The sequence below is a fragment of the Nicotiana sylvestris genome, chromosome 2 (assembly GCF_000393655.2).
Source record: "Nicotiana sylvestris chromosome 2, ASM39365v2, whole genome shotgun sequence".
Taxonomy (NCBI): domain Eukaryota; kingdom Viridiplantae; phylum Streptophyta; class Magnoliopsida; order Solanales; family Solanaceae; genus Nicotiana; species Nicotiana sylvestris.
Genome location: NC_091058.1, coordinates 172,642,042 through 172,654,667, shown reverse-complemented (window position 1 = coordinate 172,654,667; position 12,626 = coordinate 172,642,042). Strand labels below are relative to the sequence as shown.

The window sequence follows — 12,626 nt, the reverse complement described above, 5'->3', positions numbered from 1 at the left end:
ACAATTCAAATAATTAAAACTAATTAAACTGAAAATAAAACTAAAATGAACTACGAAGTGGCATAATAACCATCATATCTAAGTACAACTCGGATCTGGAATCACAAGTACACGAGCTTCTAGAGGTTCTACAAATAGAGATTGAAATAAATAAAATTGTTTCGAATGAAATGAACAGTAAATGAGGGAAGAGGAAGGGGACTTCAAGGTCTGCGGACGCCGGTAGATCTACCTCGAGTCTCTAAATATGCTAATCCGAGCTGATGCACCTCACGTATAGCTGAGACCAGTACCAAAATTGCACAAGAAGTGCAGAGTGTAGTATGAGTACAACTGACTCAACGTACTCCGTAAGTATCGAGACTAAACTCGACGAGCTAATGGCGAGGCTATGACAAGATACTCACATAATTAAATTCGAACAAACGAAGATATACGTGCAACATAACTACAAAAATAGGTATTAAATACGTACGATTGGGAGGGGACATGCGAATAGGAACAAGATACGATAGATGTAACAGGAATGACAACATAAGATAATCAAATAAATCATTAACCAATGAAAACGGATAAATATAATGTATAAAGACGACACAACATCACCCATCGTGCTTTTACTCTCAACCTCATCATGAAACAATAATAATATCACGATATCACCCTTTGTGCTTTTACTCTCAACCTCTCCATGAAACGATAAATACGGCACGACATCTTCCTTCATGCTTTCACTCTCTTCCTCACTTTGTATTAATCAATAAATGCAGCAATAAACGGCACGACATCAACCTTCGTGTTTTAACACTCTCCCTTACCATGTAGTAATGAATATGAAAATTTGGGAGATAAAATAAGCAAGAATAAATCTTACATCAATAATGGTTCCAAGATGCCAAACCTCAACTTTCAAAATACTCAACCATCACAAATAGTTCATAAATGCGGAAAGAACGATCAAGTAAGTAATAAACTAATGTAAGCATGGATATCATATTTAAATAAGGCAATAAACTACAAGGAAACAAATCTCACCCGCATGCTTTAACCCAACAATAACGCATAAGTACTCGCCACCTCATATATACGTTGTACCCACACATTTAAATACGTAGCAAATAGGTAAACAAGTCCTAATCCCTCAAGTCATTAACCACGATACTTACCTCACTTCGCAGTCAACTCAGAGCTCTAGGAGCCTTTATTCTAGAATCCTCCTCCAAACCAATCGTATCTAACCAAAATCGACTCGATAACGTCAAATAATGCTAAGATAATCAACTACAATACATAGAGTTAGGATTTATACACTTTCCCCAAGAAGTCAAAAAAAGTCAACCCCGGGCTCGCTTGGCCAAAACCCAAGATTCGGACCAAAACTTATTTACCCATTCACCCCCGAGCCAGATTATAAAATCTGACCCCAAATTGAGGTCTAAATCCCGAATTTGTAAAAATCCACAATCCTTCCTAAATCCCTAGTTTTCTACTATAGAAGAGCAAAGATTAAGGCTAGAAATTAGTGAGTGATGTTAGAAATGGAAGAAAATGAGTTAAAGTATACTAACTTATGAATGGTGATGAATTTCCTCTTCAAAATCGTCTCTAGGCCGAGCTCTAATGGAAAGATGGTGAAAAATGGGTGAATCCCGTATATTGAAATATTTAAGGTCTGTGCGTCAGGTCTTCACCGCGTTCGCAAAGGACCTGACGCGTTCGCGATGCATAACAACCAAGTTGGCCTTCGCGTTCGCGAAATGTCCCTCGCGTTCCGATGACTCTCTCCCTGGCCATGGTGTTCGCGACCCAGTGACCGCGTTCGCGAAGAATATCAACCCAGTACCCCACAAGTCTATAACCTTACGTGTTCACGAAGGGATGGGCGCGTTCGCGAAGGGCAGACCCCCCCATTGCTCCGCGTCCGCGACCATCTCCTCGCGTTCACGAAGAGCACTTCTTCCCCAGTCCCAATTTACCTTTCACGATCGGGGAAGTATCTTCGCGATCACGAAGAAGGAAGCACCAGATGACAACGGAAGCTAAAGAAACCAGAATTTTCTAAGTTCAAACCATCCGTAGCCTATCCGAAACTCACCCGAGCCCTCGGGGCTCCAAACCAAATATGCACACAAGTCCAAAAACATTATACGAACTCGCTCGCACGATCAAAACACCAAAATAATACCTAGAACTACGGATCAGACACCAAAACGAATGATTTTCAATAAAGCTTAAGAACTTTTATTTTAACAAACGGATGTCCAAATCACGTCAAATCAACTCCGTTTTGCACCAAATTTTGCAGACAAGTCATAAATACAATAATGAATCCATACCAAGCTCAGGAACCAAAATCCGGACCAGGTATCAACAAAGTCAAACTTTGGTCAAATTTATAAATTCTTTAAACCTTTATACTTCAAATTTTCAAAAAATCACGATAACTCGAGCTAGGGACCTCCGAATTCGATTTCGGGCATACGCTCAAGTCCCAAATCACAATACGGACCCATCCGGGCCGTTAAAATATGAATCCGGATCCGTTTGCTCGAAACATTGACCGAAGTCAACTCAAATGAATTTTTGAGGCACGAATTCATATTTTAATCAATTTTTCACGTAAAGTCTTCCGGAAAAAGACACAGACTGCGCATGCAAATCGAGAAAGATTAAAAGGAGCTATTTGAGGTTTCAAAACACAGAATTAAATGCGTATTATTGTATAGAATTTTTATGGCACTATTCTAGCAAAATTACCAAATTGTTAGTTCTGCTAATTTATGTTCTCATAAATAGTGACAAAATTTGAGCTGTTGAATATACTTGCATCACCTTGAAAATGAATCAAATTATTTTTATCATGTAACAACCTTACAAGTTGGGAAGATCAAATTATTTACACCAGGTGGCCACTTTTGTGTTCCTTGCCTTTTCAAAATCAGGTCTATCTGAAGATTAGTTTTGAATTTTAAGCTTCAGATAGATAACCAATATTGAAAATGTAGCCAACTTTTAAATAAAGGACTGCAAAAGTCCAGCAATAGGACCGAAAGATCCTTCATTCTTAGGTCTCAAACTGGAAACCTTGTGTTTAAGGATAGAAAGATCCCGACCATCTCAATTCTCACCCACCCCTTGGTAGTAGTTACCCTGTCTTACTGGTATCATTTTATAGTCCAAGCATTTCAATTTGAGGCATTACAAGCAGCTAGCTTCTTATATTTTATATAGAAAAATGAACAAGCAATCACCATACTTGGAAACTCAACTTCAGATTTCAGTCAAGTTAATTAATTTCAATTTTGAGAATACATATATAAAGTGTAGAAACAAAGGGGAAAGAAACTATTTTGTTAGAGAGTGGGTAGGAAATATAATGGTCAAACTAGAACCAACAGGGGCCGCAACAAAATTCTAATCATTCTTGTGGAAAACTCTCTAGACTCTTTTAATAATATAATAACCACCATGGAAATAAGGAACCAGTGACTTATTTTAAAACTTGTAAAACCACAATCCTGTTTGGTTTTCCAATAAGATATTATAAAAAGCCCATAGTGAGTAAAATCCATGTACAGGAAATTTTTGTGTTGTGTTGTGTGTATCTCACTTGTAGAGGCAGAAGTTAATCTTCTTGCTGAAATAAAGTATAATCTGAAGTTGCTTCGCTCTTGTGCACCTGCACGAAAAATAATCCCAGTTTATGAGATACACGTCCCTTCAATCTCAAAATGCCATATCTGTGCACATATATCTATAGGGAATCATCGAAAAATGCTACTCAACAGTAAAAACTTGTGATATTCTTTTCTGCATTGTGATGATACTTTTGGAGACTTAAATAAGCATAACTGGGAATTGCAGTCATACAAAAGGGTATATCTCAAAAGTGAGGTACCACTGATGCTGCTTGTAAAAGGATGTATAGCTAAGATCAAGAGTAACTACTCAATAAGATCTCTTGTTAACGGCCATTGTCCAGACAAGTCATATCAAGGGGAAGCCAAGGTACAACTGACTGAAAACTATCCATTCTTCAAAGACAAAAGTAATACTAATATTACTACTCTATGTATATCTTAACAACAGTCATTTTTTCCCACTTACATTGCCGTTGGACATGGAAACTAGAGCGCAGGTTTAGCTAAGTGCAGGTTCCATTATAGGATACACCTAGCTGGAATTTTTATCACTGTTAAAATACTTAAAACGGTCCAAAATTTAAGCTAGCAACATTTTAAATTTGACATAGTATCATGCAAAAGTCAAAACTGGATTATTTTTTTGATGACCGAGAAATCCATCGGGGTCAGCCCTTAGGACCAACTGTGGCCTTCAAAACACGGGATAATGGGCTCGCCTCTCTACCCTTCTCCACTTAAAACCAAGCTTAGTCCGCATGACACAGGGCTTGAACCTGTGACTTAAGTCACAAGTCCTCGACCTTTGCCGCTTGAACTAAGCCCTGGGGGCATGCAAAGCTGGATTATTAGTCACCTCATTATTTGAGAGCTTCAGATACTAGGATATATACATCCTAGGCAACCAAGATTGTTTAACAGTTCTATCCTTCTTCCATATTTCTTATATAAAAAGCACTATGATTTTAAATTACATTCCACTCTATTAACTTTTTTTTATCTTTCTTCCATGTTTCTATATAGAATATGCAAGACAAGATAAAGTAAGCTTCAATGAAGAGATAAACCCACCTCAGCAGTGCGTGAAGAACCTGTATGAAAAATAGGAACAAGAGATGTCCAAAGAACAGGGTCTGTTAAGGGATCTACGTTGTTGTAGTTAGTGAGAAGTGGTGCCGACAGGAGTGGAGTAAGTGGGTGCAAGTTTCTGCTAATAGATGATCCCCCGGGGTTTAGAAATGCAGCTCCAAGCCTCTCGCTTCCACTATCAGGACATGATTTCTCAATCGTCTTCCCACGGTCGACTCTGTTGATAGTGCTTTTGTTTTCATTCTCATCATTCTCAACTTTTTCTTTCTTTTTAGCAACCTTCTCTTGTAAACTCTTGTATGCTGCAGATTGTGACAAAATGCTCATAGCAGACAGTGCGGAGCTTTTATGATTCTTTCTTTCTTGGCACACACCCAAACGGGGCATCTCATATGGTTCAGTCTGCTGAATTGATAATTCTGAAGCCCTAAGCTCATTATCAATATCTTCAGGACAACCAACCTTTGTTTCCTCTGACGTTTTCAAATGGGAATCTGTTTGACGAGCTTTATTACCTCCCCACCACTTGATGTAACTTGACAAGTCAATCTTTCTATCCATGCAGAAACCACCAATGTACTCATTGTTGACTGTTGCATCATCACCTTCGAGAAATTTAAGGATTTATAAGAGCTGACTTCAGCACTTGATTTGCTAACTAAATCTGTGGTCTAAAAGTTACTGTTGTAATACGAACTTCTTGTATGACAAGAACTGCACTCACCATACTGTAGGCTGTTAAAGTAATCAGCTCCAGGCACACGACCAAATTGCAGATCCCATCGACTACATTGGATGCAGAGAAGAAAATACAGGAGACATTTTTAATGATGATATATCTAAAAAACCTTATGAAGAAGATCAAGAACCAGGAAAATAAGTAAATGTGGATGTGACAGGAGAATTGAACAGCATTTTGTCCTTTGTCACATAATTTTTTAATTTACGAAGCCATATAAACACACACATGGTCTGTCTTAGCACACCTGGATAGAGGACGATATTTGGAGATCCCTCTGGAGAAACCACCGCTCTTTCTGCAAAAATGAGTTTATGAGGAATCAGCAAATACCCTTCCAAACACATGCATATGCAAACAACATACCTACCTTCTTAATGATGCAAGATAATCCTCTCTTGAGACATTTTGCATCTCTTCAAGGTCCCTTGTGTAATCTGTCACCTACATAAACAGTCAGTGCATTCAGTACATGAAAGTAAACTCATTGCACATCACCTGATACAGCTAGGAAACATTCGTAAAGGTTCCGCTTAGTCCTTTCACAAGAGTAAAGCTTTAACAGATCCAATATATAAATAAGTCAGGAATTAAGAGAATAAAGCAAGGGAAGAATTGGAGTTGCATCCTTGAGACAGGTAGGAGGAGGGGGAATGGGGCAGGGCAAGATGCTTGTATTGCTTGATAAACTGAGAAACAAACTAATAACAAACATCTTACTGGGAAATTAATGAGAGTTCCAGGACCCCAATATTTCAAAGCAGCAAGATCATATGCTCTTGCTGCAGCCTCCTCCTCATCATACGCTCCTACAAGAAGTTTTGTTACAAAACAATTTAATCTCATTTTTTGTGCCGTACCTAAGAAAAGGATAAATCAAGGTACTCACCTAAGTAAACTGCCCATGCAGATCAAGCAGCAATAAACGCCCCAAAGTCCATGCAATATAAACACTTTCTAAACATCAGTATTTTCACGAGAAACTGAAGCATCGAGCTGAATTCTGATCAGCAAGCAATAGAAACAACAATATCTGCTAGAGAAACAAAGAGAAACACCTTGCTTTCCTTTCTTATTTTGGTTTTGATTCCAGGTACTTTTATCCCAAAGATGAGCTTCATAACGGCCAGTCCATCTATGCCTAGTCCCATGAAATTAAAAACATAGTTCAAAATTTTTCCAAGAAACAAGAAAAATTCTTGAGGCAAGCAATATCTCGCAAAAAAAAAAAAACAGCCAAGACAGAAGGAGAGTTCACATATACCATCTTATCTGACTCTAACAAATAGAACAAACAAAATACCCGGTCAAGAAAAGAGACAAAACCTTTAGGCCTTGATCTTCCATACAATGGCTACTCACTAACTATTTTATTAAAAGTCATAAAGAGGAAATTCTTCATTCCTTCTACATACTAAACCAAGATGTAAACACGACCAATGAATGATTCTAAATTCCATGAGCCTTTTTGTTTTATCTTTACCTAAGGACTCAAATGGGGCAGGAAACTTTTCTCATCCCAAATTTTTTCAACTTCATTTTTTTCTCAAAAAAGAAGGGGAGCATTGGCATAGCTGATAAAGTTGTTGCCATGTGACCAGGAGGTCACGGGTTCAAGCCGTGGAAACAGCCTCTTGCAGAAATGCACAATAGACCCTTGTGGTCCGGCCTTTCCCCGGACCCTGGGAACTTAGTACACCGGGCTGCCCTTTTTTCATTTTTTTCTCAAACCAAATAAAAAATTCTACAAACACCTCTACTGTTTTTTTTAGTTTTTCCCTTCCTTTAGCATTTCAAAAAGTGTATTTAGAATATAGAAGCAAATTCAAATATCATATAACGATTTTATCATCTATAAGCAGGCTGCATTGGTAGACAATAGACATTTGCACACATGTTTCTGTCATGCATGGCATGGTTCTTGAGTCCTAATACACTTCACCTCCCTATTTACAGCTATGTGCTCATCGCCATGTATAAGTCAAGAAAGCTACCATGGGGATGTTGCTCATTCACTAATATGCAAAATCCAAGATCCTAAGCTTTCTAATTCGTTTACTAATGCTGGTGTCTCTCATAGGGCACTGAACTGCTGAAAAGTGTTTCCCTCACTGCTATGTTAGAAGATTCATAGGTAGACCTCCATAAAAGAACCCAATTTTGGTCTGCGAACTCAGAGAAGCTAAATGTAGAGAAACTAGATTCTTATGCAAATAAGCAAAAGATAAAAAAACATATTTGCACAAAGATACTCGAAAACTTCAATAAAATCTGCAATTTGCCTTTTTCCATCCCGTACCTAGTGACACCCCGATAGATGGAGCTGCGCTTCCCTGCAGTACATGGGGGCATTTTGCTTATGCGCTCCTTGGCTGTACAACCCCTCTCTTTCTTTGCTTTCTTCAGTCCTCTATATAGTAATAGCTGATCAGTCCCTATAGAACCCATAGCTTCTGATGTTTCTCCACCACCGACATCATTTCCACTGCTACCCTCAGGCTTGGCAGTAGGCTCAGAGGAAGGGGAAGCCATAAGCAGAGCTGTCCCTGTAAAAGAACATAACATAAAGGACTGACCAAAACAACAACATGATAATTCAAGAATCTTGAGAGATTTAGATGAAGTTTCACTCTTTTGTCAATACCCAGCAAATAATAAACGAGCACCACTTTTGTTTAATTAATTGCATAGTGATGATGCAAGACAGAAATGGGCATCCATTTTTAATTCACTTCAGCTTTTGCTCAGATTTCATTTTCCTTAGAGCTACTTACAACTAATTTCAAAATTTTGAAACTTATACTTTTTATCACTTGTTTGGTTAGTGTAGAGAAAAGCTAATTTAAAAATGTTTAGAAACCAATTTCTCATATGTTCAGTTCTTTTCTTGAAATAAGATCGAAGGGGTAAATTTTTTTGTTTCCTCCCTGCTTTTGCCACCACCAAACAACGAAGGGGAAATGCATCCGTTTATTTTTGCCTTCATATTCTCTATGATCCTCGGAAATCTTATAAACAACAAAAAGGAGAAAAGGAGGCCTAAAATATTACACTTAAGGGCTGAACTTACCAGTAGTCCATCATTAAGGATGTTGAAGTTTCAGAAGAGAAACCTTATTTATAAAAAAACATATACTCATAATTTAAGAAGAGATCAGAGCTCCGACTCATCATGCTTTCGATATATTTATAACTGTCCTTACACTTGATTATAAGGTATATTAGGGATATACTTGGTTAACTTCTTATTTTTGTTAAATCAAAAGTAACCAAATTTTCTTAGCTCAAAGCCTCTCTAGATTTATTCAGATATGTTATCCACGAAAGTGGTAAGCTTCATATGCTAATAAATGCCACACCATTACTTATAATTTTATCCAGTCACTGAACTTTCTGCTAAAACATAGTATAATCCTGTAAGGAGCTCACCACACAGTCTAAGGCCCCGTTTGGCCATGAGTTTTGCCAAAATAAATTTGGGATTTATTTTCAAAACTCATGTTTGGCCATAAATTTTGCCCACATTTTGGCAAAATCCCAAACCCCAAAATCACCCCAATTGCTGATTTTGGCCAAAATCCTAATACTTGGGAATTATATACATGTTTTTTCAAAATAAAGTTGGAAAATATGTTTCGAAAACGTATGTCCAAACACATTTTAATCTTCAAACCAAACTTCACCCAAATCAGATTTTTCAAAACAAATTTGGAATCTATGGCCAAACGCTAGCTAAATAGTAGTAGAATATATTGGGCTATAAGTGAATAAAGCAGCAAAAAAAGGGAAAAAACCTAGCTTTTGTCCATCCCTCTTTCAAGAAAAATGCTTAAACAGTTGAGGAAGTTTCTTATAGCTCAATATATCAAGAACAACAGACCCCATCTTCAGAATTAAAAAGCCAAATAAAATCAACCTAAAAGAAGCCCTTTTTATCTGCAGAAATTACTGAATTCAAGATACCAAGTGTACAAAATGCAAGTACAAGAAACGAAGTTAAAGAAAAATAGTAGAAGATACCTGAAGCAGACAGAACTAAAGAACTTAAACGAAGCTGGAAAATCTAATAATCAGAGTACCATTTGAAGCAGAGAGAGATAGAGAGAGAATGTGTAGGGGCCGGCAAAGGGGCTGCTGGTGTACTATAGTGGAGCAGTTTGATTTTCACCAGAAAGTGTAATGGGAGGAGAAGGTGAGTCTGAAAGACAATAATATCCTCAGTTTTGATTGGAAGATCCAGAAGAGTAGAAGTGGACAGGTTCAAACGGTTATGTTACAATTAAGGGTAATATAGGCATTTCCCTTTCTTTCAAACTGTCGCAGTCATGAGACTGACCATGTGCACGTCAGGGACACTTGTCTAAAATGATTCCACCTCCTGCCTCCTGTCGAGGCACACACTCGATACTCTTAGACAAACGCACAACAACCCAATAATAATTTCACCGGTCGAGTCTAGGAAGGAAGAGCTTACACATACCTTACCTCTAGAGAGACTGTTTCCGAGAGACATTCGGCTCAAAAATAAAACATGTGCAACAATAACATAAATCAGACAAATAATATCAGCATCGTAAGAGACAACAACTAAGTGGAAGGACAATAATTATGATAATAATAAAAATTGAAAAAAAAGTGTGATGAAACAAAAATCGCTAGCAGTCCTATACAAAACACTATCAGACTAGCCAGAACAACGAGGAAAAAACGCTCAACTACCCCCTAACCTACAACCCTAATCCTCGACCTACACACATCTCTATCCAGGGCCATGTCCTCGAAAATCTGAAGTTGCGTCATGCCCTGCCTGATTACCTCGCCCCAATACTTCTTAGGCCGCCCTCTACATTTTCTTGTACCTGTCAAAGCCAACCGTTCACGCCTCCTAACTAAGACATCTAGGCTCCTCCTCCGCACGTGCCCTAACCATCTAAGCCTCGCTTCCCGCATCTTGTCGTCCATAGGAGCCACGCCACCTTCTCCCGAATATCTTCATTCCTAATCTTATCCATCCTAGTGTGCCTGCACATCCATCGCAACATCCTCATTTTGGCTACTTTCATCTTCTGGATATGAGATTTCTTGACTGACCAACACTCAACCCCATACAACATGGCCGGTCTAACTACTGCTCTATAGAACTTACCTTTAAGTTTCAGTAGCACCTTCTTGTCACATAGGACTCCAGACGCTAACCTCCATTTCATCCACCCCACTCCGATACGGTGCATGACATTTTCGTCGATCTCCCTGTCTCCCTGGATAGTATACCCTAGGTACTTGAAACTCTCTCTCTTAGGGATGACTTGCGAATCAAGTCTCACCTCCACGTCCGCTTTCCCCGACACATCGCTGAACTTGCACTCCAAATATTCCGTCTTAGTCCTACTCAACTTGAAACCTTTAGACTCCAGGACCTGCCTCCATACCTCCAATCTCTCATTAATGCCAACTCTCGTCTCATCAATCAGAATTATATCATCAACGAACATCATACACCATGATACTCTTAGACAAAGTCACACTGTAGTTAGAATTGAGTGTAATTACACAATTTTAACATATTTGTCTGACCAATAATTAAGCATAATTGAGAGGATATAATTACAGTTTTTAATTATCAAAGAAGGACTGAGAATTATTGGTAATTACATGATTAATTACAAGATTATTTTTTGAATCTCTTTCCTTTTTATTTAATTTACTTTTTATTCTTTTAATTTATTTTTATTTTAACTTTTAAAAATCTCTTTTGTCAAATATTAATCTTTTTACCTTATTTATCTTTTATTTTCTTATTTCTTATTTCCTAACCTTTAATTCACGTATTTCTACATAATTTCTCATATTTTATTTATTACTTAATATTTTTATTTATTTTTAATTATACTTAGTTATATGTCACGACCCTAAAACCGGCCCGGTCGTGATGTCACCTATCATGAAACTAGGCCAGCCGACACAACTCCCAAATTAACCACTTAATCAATAACAATCATTTTAAGCCTTTAATTAATCAAATATCTCATAATGTAAGTCTAAATGAACAATGCGGAATAAATACACAAGCCCGACATCGGGGTGTCACAAGTACGAGCATCTACTAAGGTCTGAATATAAAGAAGAGTCCAAAAATGTGCTAAATACAATTTAAGGAAGACAAGAGGGAGAAGAGTAGGGCTGTAAACGCCGGGTAGCTACCTTGCTAACTCCACTGACTCTGCCACTGAGCAATCAACACCCGCTACCGGGTTCAGAAATACATGGATCTGCACACAAGGTGTAGGGAGTAATGTGAGTACGCCAACTCAGTAAGTAATAAAAGTAAATGAAAGCTGAGCAGTAAGAAAACACAAAAAACATAGCATAACGCTACATCAAATGCAGTACATTTTCAAAACAGTACAGAAATCGTTTTCTTCGTAAATCTAGCTCAGTTTCATTAAAACAACTTTCAATAGTTTCAAACGAGTGATAAAAATAGTGAGTACAAAATGATAGAAACGTAAACAGTCCCTCGAGCAAAACATGTACCATAAACCGCCCCTCAACATAATATCATCAGAACCAGCCCATCAGGCTACCTCACAATCACTCATACTCTTCCCCTCGGGCATAACATGGATCAAGAACAGCCCCTTGGGCTATGTCATATCACTCACACTAGGTACCCGCGCTCACTAGGGGTGTACAAACTCCGGGAGGGGCCCCTTACGGCCCAAGCGCAATAACAAGCCATCTCGTGGCATAATCAATATATCACTCACTCAGGGTACCCGCGCTCACTAGGGGTGTACAGACTCCGGGAGAGGCCCCTTACGGCCCAAGCGCAATAACAAGCCATCTTGTGGCTTAACAACTCAGGCCCTCGGCCTCATAATCATGAATCAGTATAATACTACTGCGGCGCGCAACCCGATCCCATAGTATCCTCACAACACAAGTCCTCAGCCTCATTTAGTCAGAAATCTCTCTAGCCACTCGGGCAACAGTAAAACATGATGCTCAACCCAAAATATCAAACAGAGTAAATATGGCTGAGTTATGAAAATAGTAAAATACAGCATAACTGAGTACAAATATGAAGTCAAAATAGTGAGGAATAATAGTAAAAATCCCCTAAGGGTCCAAAACAGTTGGCACGAAGCCCAAATACG

General features: G+C 38.3%; 1 protein-coding gene across 1 annotated transcript; it reads right to left on the bottom strand.

The window, feature by feature from the left end:
* Positions 1 to 3,253: 3,253 nt before the first annotated feature.
* LOC104232360 (AP2-like ethylene-responsive transcription factor At2g41710) lies at positions 3,254 to 9,725 on the bottom strand. Its single transcript, XM_009785547.2, has 10 exons — positions 9,490 to 9,725; positions 7,769 to 8,015; positions 6,528 to 6,610; positions 6,359 to 6,367; positions 6,190 to 6,278; positions 5,840 to 5,913; positions 5,717 to 5,767; positions 5,455 to 5,516; positions 4,713 to 5,335; positions 3,254 to 3,679 (listed from the first exon to the last, which is right to left on the bottom strand). Exons 2-10 carry the CDS (start codon positions 7,999 to 8,001, stop codon positions 3,626 to 3,628), a joined length of 1,278 nt encoding a protein of 425 aa, XP_009783849.1. The 5' UTR covers positions 8,002 to 8,015; positions 9,490 to 9,725; the 3' UTR covers positions 3,254 to 3,625.
* Positions 9,726 to 12,626: the final 2,901 nt, after the last annotated feature.

Coding starts and splice junctions, on each gene's coding strand:
- LOC104232360 (XM_009785547.2), bottom strand. CDS start 8,001: ATGGCTTCCCCTTCCTCTGAGCCTACTGCCAAGCCTGAGGGTAGCAGT. Junction 6,611..7,768: donor ATCTATCGGGGTGTCACTAG/GTACGGGATGGA, acceptor TCATGGGACTAG/GCATAGATGGACTGGCCGTT. Junction 5,914..6,189: donor GAACTCTCATTAATTTCCCA/GTAAGATGTTTG, acceptor CTGTTTATGTAG/GTGACAGATTACACAAGGGA.